At 37.4% G+C, this 18,573-nt stretch overlaps 4 protein-coding genes across 5 annotated transcripts; 1 reads left to right on the forward strand and 3 right to left on the reverse strand.

Moving 5' to 3' along the window:
- Positions 1 to 718: 718 nt before the first annotated feature.
- On the forward strand, positions 719 to 5,166 carry LOC110879680 (pentatricopeptide repeat-containing protein At4g31850, chloroplastic). Its single transcript, XM_022128195.2, has 2 exons — positions 719 to 4,110; positions 4,999 to 5,166. The coding sequence occupies exons 1-2, from the start codon at positions 825 to 827 to the stop codon at positions 5,010 to 5,012; spliced, it is 3,300 nt and encodes a 1,099-aa protein (XP_021983887.1). The 5' UTR covers positions 719 to 824; the 3' UTR covers positions 5,013 to 5,166.
- Positions 5,167 to 5,360: 194 nt separating this feature from the next.
- On the reverse strand, positions 5,361 to 13,674 carry LOC110876797 (protein ATAF2-like). 2 transcript variants are annotated; one of them, XR_004861147.1, is made up of 3 exons: positions 12,868 to 13,674; positions 11,406 to 11,495; positions 10,647 to 10,759 (listed from the first exon to the last, which is right to left on the reverse strand). XR_004861147.1 is itself a non-coding variant. In XM_035974722.1 (2 exons), the coding sequence occupies exons 1-2, from the start codon at positions 12,967 to 12,969 to the stop codon at positions 5,659 to 5,661; spliced, it is 381 nt and encodes a 126-aa protein (XP_035830615.1). In that variant the 5' UTR covers positions 12,970 to 13,666; the 3' UTR covers positions 5,361 to 5,658. The 2 variants fall into 2 exon arrangements, 1 of the variants encoding a protein (XP_035830615.1); XM_035974722.1 differs by lacking the exons at positions 10,647 to 10,759; positions 11,406 to 11,495 and adding an exon at positions 5,361 to 5,937 and having other exon boundaries at positions 12,868 to 13,666.
- LOC118479878 (dehydrin HIRD11-like) lies at positions 5,944 to 6,729 on the reverse strand. Its single transcript, XM_035974723.1, has one exon. The coding sequence runs from the start codon at positions 6,445 to 6,447 to the stop codon at positions 6,136 to 6,138; it is 312 nt and encodes a 103-aa protein (XP_035830616.1). The 5' UTR covers positions 6,448 to 6,729; the 3' UTR covers positions 5,944 to 6,135.
- Positions 13,675 to 14,553: 879 nt separating the features above from the next.
- Positions 14,554 to 18,526, reverse strand: LOC110879679 (LRR receptor-like serine/threonine-protein kinase GHR1). The gene is made up of 3 exons (XM_022128194.2): positions 17,425 to 18,526; positions 15,969 to 17,315; positions 14,554 to 15,302 (listed from the first exon to the last, which is right to left on the reverse strand). The coding sequence occupies exons 1-3, from the start codon at positions 18,206 to 18,208 to the stop codon at positions 14,707 to 14,709; spliced, it is 2,727 nt and encodes a 908-aa protein (XP_021983886.1). The 5' UTR covers positions 18,209 to 18,526; the 3' UTR covers positions 14,554 to 14,706.
- Positions 18,527 to 18,573: the final 47 nt, after the last annotated feature.

Below are 18,573 nucleotides of genomic sequence, written 5' to 3' on the forward strand. Positions count from 1 at the left end.
TTCATAACTCCTCTGATTTGACTCGCTAGCCAAGTCACTACCGAAAAAGTTACCGTTACCCCAAAACGACATTGATAGCGTAATATAATTTGAATACAGAGAAATATAGAAGAAACAAATAGAAGTTGAATGAAAATGGATAAGATAACGTCGTTTATATAGACATTTTTACTGAATATTACATCGTTTCAAATGATTAACACGCGAATTGAGGAATCTAACGTCGAATCAAATAAGTCGCACGGATATTGAGGAATCTAACGTCTAATCGCGTAACTCGCACGAGAATCGAGGAATATAACATCGAATCGAAGAATCTTACGTATAGTCGCACGCATATCGAGGAATAATATGTCGAGTCAAAAGTTAAAATTAAAAAAAAGACGAAATTCGAATTATACTACAGCCCGTATAAAGGTATCGAATACATTATATACGACTAGACATAAATCTTATTCTCATATGGTGAAGTTCACTTTATTCTATACAGGTCGTATAACCTTATACGACACATATACACCATATGAGAATAAGATTTTACCATGTATGATTATTAATACCCCTGATAAGGGGGTGTGTGAGATTGAGTGACTTTTTGAAAAGTCACTTTTCCTCTCACATACACCCAAACATCAATTTAGAGCTCATTACTTTTTAAAAAACAATAAGTCAATAAATTGTTTTTAAAAGCTTAGCTAAACATGCCTTAAAATAGATGAAAGGACTTTTGCCCTAAAAGTAAAATGATGAGAGCAGTTATAGCGGAAGGGGCAAGGGCAGGATAAGGTTGTTGACGACATCTGTTTCTGGGTCTCTGGTAAGGTATGGCTGTACTTACTACAACACTCTGTTCCTCCCCAATCAACCGCATTCACACCGCTACTACTACTACTGATCTCTCATTAAAACACTCTAACTGCAATTTAACGCTGCAATGGAAGAAACAAGGTAGGAGAAAATCATCCGTGGCTGTTGTCTCTAGAAATTGTTTAAACAACAACAGCTACGAGTACATGATGTCTTCTTCTAGTGACGACGATATTACTAAGGTTCTTAAGTCTTTTTCGGACCCATCTGACGCCCTTTCTTTCTTTAAATCTGCTTCTGAGCTTCCTAATCTTGTTCATACTACTGAATCCTGCAATTATATGCTTGACTTGTTGCGCCTCAATCGGCGAACAGGGGATATGCCTCTTGTCTTTGATGTCATGCAGAAGCAGATTGTTTATAGGAATTTGGGTACCTACATCACTATTTTCAAAGCCCTTGGTCTCAAAGGTGGGATCAGACAGGCTCCCTTTGCGCTTGCTCTTATGACCAAATCAGGCTTCCTTTTGAACACCTATTCCTATAACGGCCTCATTGATCTCCTTTTGAAATCAGGCTTTTGTAAAGAAGCTTTTGCAGTCTACAAAAGAATGCTGTCGGAAGGGCTTAAACCCAGTCTCAAGACCTACTCTGCGCTTATGGTGTCATTGGGAAAACGACGAGATACTCAAAACGTCATGCTGCTCTTGAGAGACATGGAAGGCCTAGGACTCAAACCAAATGTCTACACTTTCACTATCTGCATTAGGGTTCTTGGTCGAGCCGGAAAGATAGATGAAGCTTTTCAGCTCTTTCAAAGAATGGATGGGGAAGGTTGTGGGCCTGATGTTGTGACCTACACCGTTCTCATTGACGCCCTCTGCAATGCCGGAAAACTCCAGAGGGCTAAAGAAATGTTTGTGAAAATGAGGTCTAGTAGTCATAAGCCGGACCGTGTGACATACATTACTTTAATGGATAAGTTTGGTGATTCTGGAGACTTGGACTCCGTTCAATCGTTTTGGACGGAAATGGAGGTGGATGGTTATGCAGCCGATGTTGTGACTTTCACTATTTATATCGATGCGTTATGCAAAGCTGGGAAGATTGATGACGCTTTTGTTACCTTAAACTCGATGAAAGGTAAAGGGATTTCTCCAAATCTCCAAACGTATAATACCCTAATTCGTGGGCTGTTAAGAGCTGACAGAGTAGATGAGGCGTCAGAGTTGTTTGCTAGTCTTGGTTCGTTGAATATTGAACCCACTGCTTACACATACATACTTTTTATCGACTACTATGGGAAACTAGGGGAAGCTGATAAAGCTCTTGAAACGTTTGAGAAGATGAAGGTTCGAGGCGTTGTACCTAATGTTGTTGCGTGCAATGCATCGTTATACAGTCTTGCAGAACTTGGTAGAATTGGGGAGGCTAAAAAGATGTTTTACGAGCTTAAAAAGAGCGGGATTGCTCCAGATTCAATTACTTATAATATGATGATGAAGTGTTTTAGTAAAGCAGGGAAAATTGATGAAGCAATGAAGTTACTTTCTGAGATGGTGGAAACAGGATGTGATCTGGATGTCATCGTGCTTAATTCTTTGATTGACACACTTTATAAGGCCGATCGGGTGGACGAGGCTTGGGATATGTTTAATAAAATGAAGGAAATGAATCTCTCGCCTACGGTTGTGACTTATAACACATTGTTGGCTGGTTTGAGGAAAGAAGGCCGGGTTCATGAAGCAATAGAGTTATTCGAAAGCATGGGTTCATGTGGGCCCCCTCCGAACACGATTACTTTCAATACCCTTCTTGATTGCATCTGCAAAAATGATGGAGTTGATCTGGCCTTGAAGTATTTGAATGAAATGACTTACAGGAACTGTCGGCCCGATGTTTTTACTTACAATACCATCATTTATGGTTTAACAAAGGAAAATCGGGTTCTTGACGCTTTCTGGTTCTTCCATCAAATGAAGAAATCATTCAGTCCTGACTGTGTAACTTTATGCACGATAATCCCGAGCATCGTCAAGTATGGAAAGGTGGATGATGCTTTGAAAATGACCCAAGGATTTATTCGTGTCCGAAATAGAAACAGGCCCAATAAGATATTTTGGAAAGATTTGATGGAAGGAATCACAAGTGAAGCTTCATTAGATAATTCTATCCTGTTTGTGGAAGGACTAATATCGAATGGAACCTGCACTAACGATTCGGTTGTGATTCCTCTCATCAATACCTTGTGTAAGCAGAAGAAAACCCTTGACGCGCATTCATTGTTCTTGAAGGTAACAAAAGATAACGGGATTCAACCGACACTCGAGGCATACTATCCGATGATTGACGGTCTTCTTGAAGATGATTTTCAAGAAAAGGCTTGGGAGTTGTTCAAAGAAATGAAGAACTCGGGGTGTGCTCCGGATGTTTTCACTTATAATTTGCTGTTAAATGATCTTGCAAAGTCTGGGAAAGTCAACGAGCTGTTTGACTTGTATGACGAGATGCTTTGCAGGGGTTGTAAGCCGAACACGATAACTCAAAACATACTGCTTAGCGGTCTTGTGAAGTCGAACAGTTTAAAAAAGGCAATGGATTTATATTATGATCTTATCAGTGATGGTTTTACTCCTACTCCTTGCACATGTGGACCTCTAATTGATGGCCTTCTAAAGAAGGGGAAATTAGACGAAGCAAAAGACTTTTTTGATGAAATGGTGGAGTACGGATGCAAACCGAATTGTGCGATCTATAACATCTTGATGAACGGGTATGGAAAAGCAGGCGATGTTGAAACTGCATGTGAATTGTTCAATAAGATGGTGAAGGAAGGAATAAGACCTGATTTGAAATCTTACACTATTCTGGTAGACTGCTTGTGCTTAGTAGGGAGGGTGGATGATGCTATGTACTATTTTGAGCAGATGAAGGGAACGGGCCTTGACCCGGATGTAGTTGCGTACAATCTGATGATCAACGGGCTTGGAACCGTGAGGAGAATAGAGGATGCGTTGGGGCTTTTTGATGAGATGCGTGCCAGGGGGATCTCTCCAAACTTGTATACATATAATGTTTTGATACTTATTCTTGGGATTGTTGGGAGGATAGAGGAAGCAGGAAGGATGTATTCGGAATTACAGGTTATGGGTTTGGAGCCGAACGTGTTCACGTATAACGCTTTAATAAGAGGATATAGCCTCTCGGGAAATCCGGGTCATGCTTATGCTATTTATGAGAAAATGATGGTTGGAGGTTGCAGCCCCAACACCGGGACATTTGCTCAGCTTCCTAATCAACCAGGTGAGGAGTCCTTTCTGTACCTAGAGCTGCCGTACCACTAACCCATTCGTTGATATGTGACCTCCTCAGGCAATCCCACTTTAACAGAGAAGTAACTCTGCATGCTCCTAAATTCCATTTTATCTCGTTTCAAGACACTTTACCACTATGTAGCACGGGGACTCCATTTATGTGGCCGTACCCTTATCGGGTACTTGTTGGGGACCGAAACACCATGGGTACTCGTCGGGGACGTTTCCTAAACGTTTCCAATGCCGGGGACGTATCTGGTAGAAGTATCCAGCCTGTTTCCATTTAATTTTAGGGTTTTAACCCTTTCAAATTCCACAACCGGCCATTAAATAAATAGACCTATCATATTCGACTTCTCTAATCTCTAAACTCTCAAGTCTCATCGTCTCTAATTCTCTATCCATTGCCGATCTCTCACTAGATGAACTGGAATTCGAAAATGATTTGATTATTGATAATTAATTACCTTTGGAAGATGTAGTATTTTTGGAATTTGTTTAGTATTTTTATTTTTTTATATTTTTTTATTGTCGTACCCGTATCTTGAAATTTTGAGTTTTGCCGTTCCTCGTTCCCGTATCGTCCCCGTACCCCGATCCCGTACCCGTTATATATCACAGAGTTACCTTTCCATTAGAGTGGGATTGTCATTGGTGGTAAAAGTGAAGTGTTATTTTGCATATTGTATGGAATACTGTTTGGATTATTAAACCTTAAAACAATACATACATTTTGTGCAATCCTTCGGACCTTTATTTTTTATAGCTAATTTGACCTGAGATAAACACAAACCAATGCACGTTTAGATAAACAGGCTGAAGTGACCCTTGCTTATTTTGATGTTCCTTTTTCTCATGTAATTTTCCTTCCTTTCAGGTTTGCTCATCTGAAGAGGGTATTGAAGATCTATTCTTGTACATGTTAGTCAAATACGAGCTTTGTTTTCAGGTCCATGTTAGTTGATAGAGCAACAATAATTCAAAGTTCAACTGTGAATATCAAATCAAATACATATTACATCATGTACATGGCATCTTCTCAATCCTCCCTTGTTTTCATATCACATAACATGCCAGGTTATTAATTTATGGGACAATTGCATATTTCCCCTTAAAAAACTTCTTAATTGCGTATTTACCCAACTTAAAATTAAAATTGCATGTATCCCCTTACTTAACTAATAAAATTGCAAATTTAGCCATTTTGATTTATTTTATTCAAAACAAATTATATAATCATTAGAGTAAATTACGTTTTTGGCCCCTGTGGTTATATCAGTTTTACTATATTGGCCCAAAATAAGATTTTTTAACAGATCTGCCCCCATGGTCCGTATAACTAACCGTTTTGGCCCCTAAATCTAACCAAACCCCAACTTAGGTTAATTTCTTGGTCACATGGGAAGCACATGATGTCTAAATTGGTCATTTTACCTCCCCCTAAAATGTAAATATAAATAAAACGCTAAATCCTTAATTTTTCACTTCATCTTCTTCATTAAATCATCATCTTCTTCGAGCTTTCATTCAAAACCATTCATACCCTAAGATTGTTGTTCCGTTTGCCAGCTGATCGATCGACATTAGCAAGGCGATATTCGTGCATTATCCAATTCGTTTTCACCCCTCGCGGAGCTTTTCCAGCATAGAACACCAATGCCTTCTTGATCCCAACTGCTTTTGGTTTTCCTATTGGTTTATCGGCTCCAGTAGCCTTCCAATAACCAGTTCCGGCAGCTCTGTTTGGTCGTGATCCGTTCGGATATTTCCTGTCTCTAGGTGAGAAGAAGTACCACTCCTTTTCTCCATATAACGCCTGTCAAAATCAATTCACACATAAAATCAATTCTCATTAGATCCTAATCGGTTAAACAATGGTGATGCTCTAATAATCGATGCAAAAACAAGTTCAGATAGTGAAATTAGGTTAACAAAAAAGGATTGAAATAGTGAAATTAGGGAAAAACCAATCGAGCAGCTGGAATTAGGTCAAACGGAATTGAGAAACATGAAATCAGTACAAAAACGAATTAAGATACGTGAAATGAGTGCTACCGCCGCCTCGATGATCACATTCCTTCTTCTTCTTCTCCTTCTTATCCTTCTTCTTCTTACTTCCTTCACTGCTGTGTTCCTTACTTCCTCTATCTTCTCCATGGATCTTATCCTTTATCTTATCAATTATCCCCTCCTTGTGTTCAGACTTCGATTGATCACCTTCGTGCTTCTTGTCATCGGATTTGTGGTCAGATTCGTGCTTCTTGTCGTCGGATTTGTTGCCGCCGGTGTGGAGTGCGTCTCCGATCTTGTTCATGATTCCGACCATTTTGATCGCTTCTGTGTTCGAAAGTATTACTGAAATTATTGAGGTTTTGATTTGTTGTGGGGAATTGGTACGTTTTGATTTACTGAAAGTTGCAGGTTCATCTTTGTAATTTAAGGGAAGAAGAAACTTGCAGAAAAAGTCAAAGGTTTTAATTTCCCATCCATCAAATTAAATTATTGTTTTATTTTTTATAAAGTAGGTAGGGAGGCAAAATTACAAATATGCCCATCAATTGACAAATAATTAACCAGAGTTAGTGGTTGAGTTAGACTCAGGGGCCAAAATAGTTAGTTATAGAGACCATGGGGGCACAGTTGTTAAAAAATCTTATTTTGGGCCAATATAGTAAAACTGATATAACCACAGGGGCCAAAAACGTAATTTACTCTAATCATTATTTTACCCTTATTTTTACTAAAACTTGTATAACTTACATATTTATCCATTTTTACTAGTTTTTGTGCCTTTTCCACAATTCTTTTTTTTTTTTTTTTTTTTTACATTTCGCTAGTCAGATTTTTTTCCAGTTTTTTTTACAATTTTACTAAGTTATTTGTTTTGCTTTTTTCTTTTAATCATTAAATGTATTTTAATGTATATATCTATACATTAGCCGAAAATCACAAACACCCCTAGATCTATACCTTAAGCTACCTTTAATGATTAAAAGAAAAACGCAATTGTCGTTTTTTATTAAGAAAATCACACACACTCTCTTGTATATGTTTTTAAGAAAACACCCTTTTAAAAAAACCACAAATGTAAAAAACGAAATGGATAAATATGTAAATTTTTGAAGTTTTAGGAGAAATAAAAAGAATTCTGAAAGAAAAAACAGTATACGTTTAAAAACGAAAAAACTAACTAGCGAAATGTAAAAATTATTGTGAAAAGCCACAAAAACTAGTAAAAATGGATAAATATTAAAATTTTTAAAGTTTTAGTAAAAATAAGGTTAAATAGTCATTTTATAATTTATATTTAATAAAATAAATCAAAATGGGTAGACATTTCAAACGTTTTGGATACGATGATCTCACAAACCGGTTTTCAAATGCAAGATTTCAAATATTTTAAGATGCATTTGATACAAAACTAACAAACTATGAACTCCCGCTCAACTTTATGTTGATTTTTCTCGCATGTTCTTTCTCAGGTCATAAGTTCAAACTATGGAACAGTTGGAATAGGAGAACCCTTGGGAATTCGAGTACTTAGCGGGCGTTCATTTATAGAAGTCTTAGCTCAAACACTTCCGCTGTGCAATGAAGATACCAGTCCAGTCACACCAGCTCTGATATTTATTGGGGTGTGATAGATGTGACCCGATTGTAGGGTGCCTGTTTCGGGATGAGCAAATGGCAGAGGTTGTGGTTGTTTGCAAGGATGCGGGTTATAGGTTTGCTGACACTAATGATTTGATTAGCCTCCACAGAGAAGATCGAGAGATTCTATCTAGAAATCATATCAGATCCTCAGAAAAAATATGAGGTCTGTGCAAAGATGTGGACTACAACAATAGTTGCGGTCATGGCATCAAGACTATGTGCTGGAGAAACAGGACCTCATGTTGCAAGACTGGTAGGTGGTGACGTCAACCAAGATCCATCCACACAAAATCAATAATAGCGTAAACTAGGGGGAGATTATAAGGACCTAGAGGTTTATGTATTATAATATGGATTAGGTTAGATGGGTTAATGGATCTTGAGGACAATATGTCGAGTTCTCGAGATGGGCTTTTGGTTTCGGCTCGCATTGTGGGCTTGGGTATCGATTAGGTTTAGGTGTTGTCTATATAATGTTGTTTGATAACACATTGTTAGGCTGAACATCCAAGGCATTATTAAGGCGAATTGTATTAGAAGAAAACAATTAATCATATGCAAGTTTGTTTATTCGGTGTTCATCATTCTTTACTTTTGAGTTCGTGAGCTCATTGCTTATTGAATCGACTTGTTTGTGTGTTTCCGTCATTCAAACAAGTTCATCTTGATATCATATTGTTGTGATCCATATTCGAGACTAACAATTTGAATATAAGAATTGAGTAATAAAATGAATTTGAATTTAGTGCTAAAATTTCCTTACAAATATGAACACGCCAATCATGGAAAAACATATTTTGCAAATTAAAATCATGTATGGTGGTATTTTCCACGAAAGATTAAAATGACATAATAAATCTGTATAAAATGTTAATAAAAATAATTTTAGGTGTTATTGTGGTTTAGATGGGAAAACCTATGGAGTGCTATGTGTTCACAAACATTTTTGTTTATGTTTATTAGTAAGTTAGAACCCCATGTATTACACGGGTTGAATAAATGTAATTTTATATACTAAATAAAAAATAATATATTTTTAAAAACCTCATTTGTTACGTGTTGAGTAAATATAATTTTATATATTAAATAATAAAAAAGTTATATCTTTAAGAACCCCATTTATTGTGTGGTTTGAATAAATGTAACTTATATACCAAACAATAAACAAGTTATATATTTAAAAAAAAACCATGTGTATTCACGGGTGGAAGAAATGTAATTTTATATACTAAATAATAAAAAATTATATTTAAAAAAAACTTCGTGCATTGTACGGGTTGAATAAATCTAATTTTATACAGCAAATAATAAAAAAAAATGTTATATCTTTAAAAACCCTGTGTATTACACGAGTTTATCTATTGTTAAAAAATCTTTCTATATCAAAATGGACTTTTTTATTATTTTTTAAATTAGGTTAATACTATTTAAAATTTTTGGTTTGATTAATAAGTTGTTTAATATAATTTCTCATAGTTAACAATAATAAATCATGTTTATCTATGTTAAGTGAAATAATTCTTTTTAGTTTAGATAAGACTTTACGAATTAAAGTTAAGTTTATGCCAGTAATTTAGAGTTGATAATATTTATATTAATTTAATTAATATTTAATAATTTAAATTAAGAAATAATTATCTATAATTAAGGATGGTCTAAAATAATAATAAGTGTCCCTTCATTGGTTTATTTATTATATAGTATAGAAGATATAGATATAGATAGATATATAGAAGATAGAAGATGTGCGTAATGAAAAAAAACTATTTTCGGTTAAAGGAAGAGATTAATTTCGTACAAAGGAAGAGATGTGAGACCAAGCGTAGTCGGGCGTTTTTTTGCCCAACAACGCCAAACAATGCCGGAGCACGCCGCTGAAGCCGCCCCCGTGGGCGTTTTTATTGCAAAAATCGTTTGGAGCGTGCTTTATTCCACGTCGTGCCCCATTTTGATGGTCCAATCACATGTAACCCTCTTCTTTGGCCAATCAATTTTTTTTCATGGTTTTTTTATTTATTTAATTCTTTACACCTCTTTTAACATAACGCCCACATCCCACTACACTCATTTTAGAAAATGCCCCTTTGATGACTAGGACGACACGTGGCGGACAACGCCTAATGGTGGGACATTATTCACCCAAACCACTACGCATGGTCTTAGGGGCTGTTTTGTTTACCTTTTAATGAGGCTCTTAATGGTTCAGACCTCTTACTGGTTCAGCACTTAATGGTTCAGACTGTTTGTTTCATGAGCAGATGTCTGAGTGGTTCAGACATTTGCCTCTGAATGGTTAAGATTTATACAGAGTCTGAATGGTTAAGACCTCAAATCTGAATTGGTCAGACATTTGCCACTGAACGGTTAAGCATTATACAAGCTCTTAATGGTTCAGACCTCTTACTTGTTCAGCACTTAATGGTTCAGACCTCTTACTGGTTCAGCACTTAATAAAAAAAAAAATCGTTTAAAGGAAGAGATGTTAATGGACAAAAAAAATATATATATACCAACGTCTCCGTTAAAGGAATCGATTAGAAGAATTTAACATTCGTTTGATATATAATTAATTCCTACTGTTTTTTTTTAAGTTTTTCTTCTGGTTCCTAAATGGTTTTTAATAGGGTTGTTCATAAGCTGAGGTAGGGCAAGCTCGAGCTCAGCTTGACTCAGATTTGAAACCGAGCTGAATCTTTTAGCTCAAGCTCGGCTTGGTTTTTAACCAAGCCAACTCGGCTCGGTTCGGTTTTGCTCGAATTTAAAAATAAATATTAATACATAGCTTTCAAAATTCAATAGTCTAAGATATCATTCAATAATTCAAAACGACATATCCAAAAAATGTTCAACCTTATTACAAGGCAAAGTCAAGTTTAATCAAATACGAAATAAGTTTCAAATCCCAACGAAATATAATATAAGTTCATTAGTATCATAATCAACCCCCAAATATGTTATGGATATGTAACTGCACTCCTAAATACCTGAAAATAATAACCAGTTTTCTATGGCATATCATGGGTATGTTTGGCAAAAGTAACTGGTGGCTGGTAGCATGGTTGCAAAAGTCGCTAGGCGCTCCCTAGTCGGATTCGGGAGTACTCGGGAAGTACTCGTCTTAGGCGGGGATTACATGGGGAGTAATTGGCCTGGGAGACCAGTACTCGTGCCTCAGCAGCCTACCTTCTAGCGAGTACTCGGGGAGTACTCGGAGCCTAGGCGGGACTTTTACAACCATGGCTGGTAGTTGGTAGCTAGTAGTTGTAGTTTTTTAGATGTATTGGGTGTTTGGCAGAGTATTTGGAGCTTTTTAAAATGTATAAAATGACCAAAATGGACATAATAAAAATAAAAAAATTTGTGCATTAAAAAATTCATTATCTTTAGAGGTTAAAATAGTCATTTTTCCCTAAATGCTTGTAGCTCCTTCTAAACGTTACTACTTGTAGAAGCGTTCAACCAAAAGTTTCAAGCTCCTAACCTAAAAGCTTCAAGCTACTCCAACCAAACAAGACTTTTTATTGAGTATGAGTTTTTTCTTAAAAGCTTAAAGCTAGAAGCTCCTAAAAGCTCATGTATAAAGCATGCATATTAAAAGTAAATTAATCCAAGCTAACAAGCGAGCCAAACCTGACCAATTTGGCTTGTTGCGAGCCAAGCCAAGCCAGACTCACTTTCTAAATCCAAGCGAGCTACGAGCCGTGAACTTTTTGGACAACCCTAGTTTTTAACAGTAATTAATCAAATTATGAATTGTTAACAAAGCAATTATCCATTAACAACAATAGATATACTCATTTAGATTAATTATTTAATCGATTTCTTGTTGATGTATTGTTGAACTATCTTATGTCGGCTTTATAAAAAAGGGGGGATATATGAATGAATGAAGGGATGAGATTGCGAGATCACTAACTAACAAAAACGAGTGGCCCATTAGGATTTTTTATTAGCTGGACAGTTAGTATTATATCTCCATCTTGACTGGTTTTTGCATTAGCTGGACCAGTTAAAATTTTTTTTTAACAGTCAACAGAATCAATTTCGGGTATTTTTAGGGTATCCACTAGACAAACGGAGTACTCCTAGAGTAACCCGAGTCCACCATCAATTCTGGGGAAAACCAGGTAACCCACCCACCCGTAGGCACGACAGTGAAATTACCGGTAAAACCCGTTTGGCTCAAGAATCCAACCCAGGTTTCCCTGGATCTTCTATCATTGCCCACCAGTGCCTCACTCTGCACCAAATGGGAGTTAAACCTGCATCTCTCAAGAGAAATACAAACTCTCCACCACTTGATCAAGAGATCATTTACGGAAATTATATCTCCATCTTGACCGTTTTTTGAATGTTTTTCACAAAATGTGTTAAGCCAATCTTGCTTTGGGACTTCTACTTTTGGTATATTCCTAATAATAATTGTATTTAGGGTAAATTATTTTTTGAGTCCCTGTATTTTATGGGTTTTAACTAGTTGAGTCCAAAAGCAAAAAGTTTAACGACCTGAGTCCCTGTAAGCATTTTCTTTAACCATTTGAGTCCAAATTTCTAACATTGTTATAATTTTTTGATTAAGTATTGTTAAATGACCAAAATACCCTTATAATTAAAAAAAAATCTCTATCCCTATTATATCTCTTTCTCTTTGTATATTCTCACCTACCTTCATCTCTCCCTCTCAACTTTCTTTCTCTCTCTCTAGACCACCATGAACACCACCACCATCACCACCACAGCCACAGCCACAACCACCTCCGTCTGCAACCACCACCTCCGCACAACATTTCTTTGATCACTTCAATAATTAGTCAACCACATGTTCATAACTTCAACAACTTTTTTTACATTCAACATTCAAAATCTCAGTACATCTTGCCCAAAAAACCAACATCATCACACAGATTCACATTATTCCACGACAGATCTAAAACCCACAAACCACAAATAAAAAACTAAAAACAAAAACCCTCAACCGACTCAAAGAAAAAGTCAAACCCACAACAGTATATTCTCACACAATCAAGACAAACAAAACAAAACAAATCCAACACAAATCACATATACATATACATATAAACAAACAACTTACAGGGAGATCAGGGATGTAATCAGTCAAGTGAGGCACATCTTCAAGCACATAACCTGCTTCCCCTGTTTCAATTTTCATCTGACAACTGATGTTATTATCCATTTCTTACAAACACAAACACACAAATTACCAAATGGGTTTGCTTAAATTGATCTTCTTGAATGGAGTTTGTATGTGTTTTTCTAACGAATCGGATGCTGTGTGTATATTTATATGGGAAGGGTTTGACGACACGGGTTGAAAGAAAAGTGTAGATTTTTTTAAAGATTTTTCATATGGGTTATAATTATTATTTCAAGATTCAGTAATCAAGATTAAAAAAATGACTTTATTTATTTTTAAGGGAGAGGCGACGGAGACATGGTGGTCTCGTATGCAGGCGGTGGTTGACAGTGGTGGTTGACGGTGCGGTTTGCAGGCGGTGTCAGTGGTGGTTGACGGTCAACGGAAGGTGGTGATAGTGGTGGAGGTGCGGTGGGGATGGTGGTGCGGTAGTGTTAACGGTGATGGTAAGGGTCTTGATGAGAGAGAGAGAGAAGGAATGACAGGTCTGATCTAGTGCAGGTCTATATAACATTATATATAATTTATTTTATATAATATTAAAATAGTTATGCATTAGAAACTTGTTTCTTATACTCTTCTGCATATAAGAGTTGTACTTTGTGTGTAAATGACTAAATTGCCCTTATAGTTAACAAACTTGGTGGATGGTGTTAGAAATTTGGACTCAAATGGTTAAAGAAAATGCTTATAGAGACTTAGGTCGTTAAACTTTTTGCTTTTGGACTCAAGTGGTTAAAACCCATAAAACACAGGGACTCAAAAAGTAATTTACTCTTGTATTTATAATCAAACTTTTTTCAACTTTCACATACTAATTAATTATTCTAAAAATAAAAATTTAATGTTCTTTTATTTATTAAAATCATTGTGTTTCTATGACAGATACCAATCTATGTTGTCAAAAGCGCAAAAGCGCGCGCCTAGGCACCCGGGCGCAACGAGGCACCTATAGCACCTGGTGGTAGCCTAGGCGCAAAAATGGGGTTTTTTGAAAAAAACGCTGCTGAGGCACAAAAAGGCGCGCGCCTAGGCGCAAAAACGGTGCTGAGGCGCAGTGGATAAGCAGGAAAACTGAAAAAAATGAAGCCGAGTGCGTGCAAAAACCGCCTCACGCGGGCCCGGGTTTTCGGAGCTGCATTCGTGTCGGCAGGACGTGCAGGCACGCACAAGTTCAACCAAATTCCAGCTCGCGGGTAGGATGTGCAGGGCGCGCGTAGGTAGGACTTGTGGTAAAACATGTCATAAAGCTACAATGGAGTAGTAAAGGCTTTACCTTATAAACAACCACTCACTTTGTTCCCACACCAATGTGGGACAAAGAATTTACCACCTTTTGAGACTTTTATTCACACACCCAAAACTTACAACATATAAATCCTAAATTTTTGCTACTAACTATTAGCTACATCATCTTAAATGACATATATTATAGTTTTTTTTAATTTTATATGTGGAATCTTATTTATTTTCAAAGCATAACATATTTTTTATATTTTTTTTCTCTATGTGCGCTTTTCTTAAAAAAAGCCCACGCTTTTTTTCGCCTTGCGCCTAGGCTCCGGGCGAGGCCGATGCGCCTCGCCTGCGCCTTTCCGTCTTTGACAACATAGATACCAATCATTTGAGAACATTAATTTCATTAGTGAAACTAAATGAATGATTTAATATTTATTTGGAAAAAATACAAACTTCACAACATGAATCACAACTTACAATACAGAAACTTGTTTACAACAGCTGCTTCAATTTGAAGAAGATACACTCGTCATTACATTACAATGCAGCTATGAGTGTAAGATCATCCATGACGGATTTCATATCGGGTCGTTCATCAGCTGGAAGTATACACCGAAGCGCCACCTGAATCATATCTTCAGCCACTTTAACCATATTGTCACAACTATTATTCAGCATCTGGCTGTTGACACACTCGATACAACGGTTTTCGACACATAGCAAACTCACCCACTCAGTCAGATCCACCACCTCTCCACTGCTGCCCAGAATCATCTCTGCGGAACATTTTCCAGTCACCAACTCGAGTAATATCACTCCAAAGGCATAAACATCACTTTTGAGGGACGGGCATGGTTTGCTTGTACTGCAAAACTCAGGCGGCCGATATCCAAGGGCACCTGCAGTGAGAACCTGCTCGGCTGTCCCAGATGATGTCATTAAGCGGTGGAGGCTGTAATCCGTCAAAAGGGGTTGTTTCATGGCAGGAGGTTCCAACAAGATGTTGGTAGATTTCAGGTTACCATGAGGTATAGCTCTCTCGTTGTGGAGATAGCTTAGGCAACCGGCTATATCTACAGCAATTCTGTATCTGTCATCAAGATTCAATACAGGGAGATTTTTGGCATCAGCTTCTGCACAACATCAACTCGAGTTATGATATTTTTGTAAGTCAAAGAACACAAGACTTAAATGCAATTCATCAAAAAGAAAAGAACACCAGGAAGATGGTTGGTTCATCACTTGAATATGGTAATGTTGACTGTATGTAAAATCTTGAGACGTATAAATCTTAGTACTATATAATTTTAGTACAGTTACTTTTCTCTTTTTCCTCCCCGGCAAGTTGAAAAAGCCGTTTAATCCCTAAATTTGTTAAAACGCGCAACGCATGGCAATTTTGACCCATATACTTACAAATGGGTCGATTTGGGTTATATTTTATATCTGTGGATCAACTGGTAAAATAGAAAAACAGATAAAAAGAAAACGGGTGGAGAGTTGTCCAAAGTGCACTTTTATGCATAAATCCTTCTAAAACATTTTATTCGAAAATTAGATTATAATGGAAAAAATAAGTGCTCTGTAATCAAATTTGACACACTATTTATTGATTAAAAAAAGTTACAAATATTGAACAAAAAGTGCTTCCGCCTTCAGGTCAACCCATCCCAACCAGCTTTTTACCTGTACCAAAACTTTAACCGTTAACCAACCAGCCCATGTTGCCACCTCTAAATACGGTCAACAGTCTACATCTTTACTACAGTAGGTAATGTTAAAAAGATGTTAGGCTATACCATTAAGATAAAGAGACAAACAGGGTGCATCGATATAATTTGATATAAGCATCCTCTCATACTCTCTTGGACCCCAATAATAACCCTGCAGGGAGACCAAATTTGGGTGTTTAATGTTACCAAGTTTCGTTACTTCTCTTGCAAATTCTTTCTTCCCTTTTGCAATCCCTTCTTTCAACCATTTCACAGCCAAAACATGACCCGATTCTAGTACAGCTTTATATAGTGTTCCATGACAACTCCTGCCAATCATCTCTGCAGGGGCTGATGAAAGTTCTTGGGCACCGAACACCAACGAGCTATGAAAAAGATGAAGTTCCCCAATCAGTTTATCAGGAGAACACACCTCATGAGAGGATGAAGGTGGAAATGCTTCTTCGGCTTTTCTCTTTGCCCCAAAGTCATGATGCTCAATTGTAGTTGACAACTTCGGCGATGAATTAGGTGCTGATGTGGCAAGAACCGAAGAGATTTCTTGTTGTTTTTCAGCACTTGGTTTCGATTGGGTTCTATAGCACACGATGAATGTCAATAAAGCTAAGCTAAAAACACCACCTATCAATCCAGCAATAAGGACTGGCACAATGTATGATCTTTTTTTAGGCCTGTGACCCGTGTTCATATCTTTTGGTGAGAATGGGAACCTTAGCAGGTCATTTCCTGGATGGAAAGCTGAATCAGGAAAATTCTTCAAGTTTTCAGGTACGACACCAGAGAGATTGTTATAAGACACATTGAGTACCTTAAGTGCACCTGGAAGATTATCAGGGATGCCACCTTGTAAAAAATTGTTAGATACATCAAGTAAGGTCAACTTCTGGTAATTTGCAATTTCTCTAGGAAGATGATTAGTTAGTGAATTATGTGACAAATCAAGAAACTCGAGGAGGCTCGCTACAGAGTTGTTATTTTCTTGGACAGGTATGGTCCCACTGAAGTTATTGAAAGACATGTTTAGATAAGTCAATCTTGTTGCGTTAAAAAGACTAGGCAGGATTGCACCAGTAAACTGGTTGTGGCTAAAATCAATGCTTTTTATTTCTGGGTAGGTGGCTAAAACCCCAGATAGAACACCTCCAACTGAGTTATTGGATATCTTCAACGAAGTAAGCCTCAAAAACTGACTAGTTTGGATCGGAAAACTTCCCGTCAACAAATTTGAACTGAGATTAATCTCCTCAACATAGTTTCCCCAACCTTGAATTCTGGATAAGTTGCCGGAGAGCAAATTGTTACTTAAATCTATGACAGCACAGTGACCAATGATAAGAGGCAAGACGCCTGTCAGCTTGTTGGATGACAAGTTAAGACTCCTCAGAGTTGTAGAGGATATACTGTCCACCGGGCCTGCAAACAATGAATGGCTTATACATACATACATACATACATACATACATACATACATACATACATATAACTTGTAAAAGTTTATATAGAAGAAACAACAAGTAAGTACCTTTAAGCTCATTGAGGCTGAGATCCAGTTCTGACAAGACCATTGAGGTCTCCTGCAAAAGAGCTTCTGGTAGGGACCCTGACAACCTGTTGTTACCGAGCCTTAGAATCCGCAAAGAGACCATAAAATTAAAAGAAGGAACGGTGCCCACGAGCTGATTATGACTTGCATCAAACGCCTCCAAGTTATCAAAGAAGGGCATCCCATCATGGGAAAACAGATCTCCACCAAGGCTATTGTGGCTTACATTTAAGTACTCGATGGCAGAAACAAATTCGTCTGAGCCTAGTCCCAAGTCTAGAGTTCCAGTGAAAGCATTGCTGCTAAGATCAACATAAACCACACCACCCAAGTGCGACAAAAGGTCCATCACATTTCCGGAAAAGTTATTAGAATGCAAATCCAGATACTTCAACTGTTTGAGAATATTAGCAGTATCATTTGTAATAGTCCCATCAAAACGGTTGCCAGATATGGATAAATTACGTAACATGGTAAGGCCTGTAATGAAGGCAAATGAAAAATTCCCAACTAGACCTAAATCATCAAGCATGAGAGCAGTGACATGGCCACTGCTACACGTAATGCCGTACCAATCAAGGGGGCAACCATTTGAGGCTAAAGATTTGGGATTCCATGAGCCCAAAGCCAAAGCCTTCTTCCCATCCTGGATGATGATACCCCTCTTAATCCCCAAAAGCGAATCCAGTTCTGGTCTTCCTAGAGCCAGATTAACAAGCAGCAATACCATCATCATCATCATCATCAAACAGGTGGTCTGCATTCCGATTCCCACTTTTTATTTTAATTTTATCCAAAACCCACCCAGCTAGAAATACATAAATTAAAGTCGAGGAATACCATCCATCAAACAAACAAACAAACAAACAAACAAACAAACAAACAGGCAGGTGGTGTGCAAAGAGAGATAAGATCAAACAAGTACCCGAGCCGAGTGAATGCTACTGGAGAATGGAATTAGGTTGGTTGGTGAGTGAAGTTAGTGCTGCAATCAAAGAAAGGGACTTCACCCCGGGAGATGTCACCTCACCTCACTTCTATTCTATCCCTGCCTGCCAACATTCTTTTACACCCCTTTTACTTTTTGCTTTTTGTCATTTAGGTATCATTTTTTTCTATATAGTGCTT

The sequence above is a fragment of the Helianthus annuus genome, chromosome 6 (assembly GCF_002127325.2).
Source record: "Helianthus annuus cultivar XRQ/B chromosome 6, HanXRQr2.0-SUNRISE, whole genome shotgun sequence".
NCBI lineage: Eukaryota > Viridiplantae > Streptophyta > Magnoliopsida > Asterales > Asteraceae > Helianthus > Helianthus annuus.

Coding starts and splice junctions, on each gene's coding strand:
- LOC110879680 (XM_022128195.2), top strand. CDS start 825: ATGGCTGTACTTACTACAACACTCTGTTCCTCCCCAATCAACCGCATT.
- LOC118479878 (XM_035974723.1), bottom strand. CDS start 6,447: ATGGTCGGAATCATGAACAAGATCGGAGACGCACTCCACACCGGCGGC.
- LOC110876797 (XM_035974722.1), bottom strand. CDS start 12,969: ATGGATAATAACATCAGTTGTCAGATGAAAATTGAAACAGGGGAAGCA. Junction 5,938..12,867: donor ATTACATCCCTGATCTCCCT/GTAAGTTGTTTG, acceptor TGATTTTGACAG/GCGTTATATGGAGAAAAGGA.
- LOC110879679 (XM_022128194.2), bottom strand. CDS start 18,208: ATGCAGACCACCTGTTTGATGATGATGATGATGATGGTATTGCTGCTT. Junction 17,316..17,424: donor CAGCCTCAATGAGCTTAAAG/GTACTTACTTGT, acceptor CATTGTTTGCAG/GCCCGGTGGACAGTATATCC. Junction 15,303..15,968: donor TTTGTCTCTTTATCTTAATG/GTATAGCCTAAC, acceptor GATGTTGTGCAG/AAGCTGATGCCAAAAATCTC.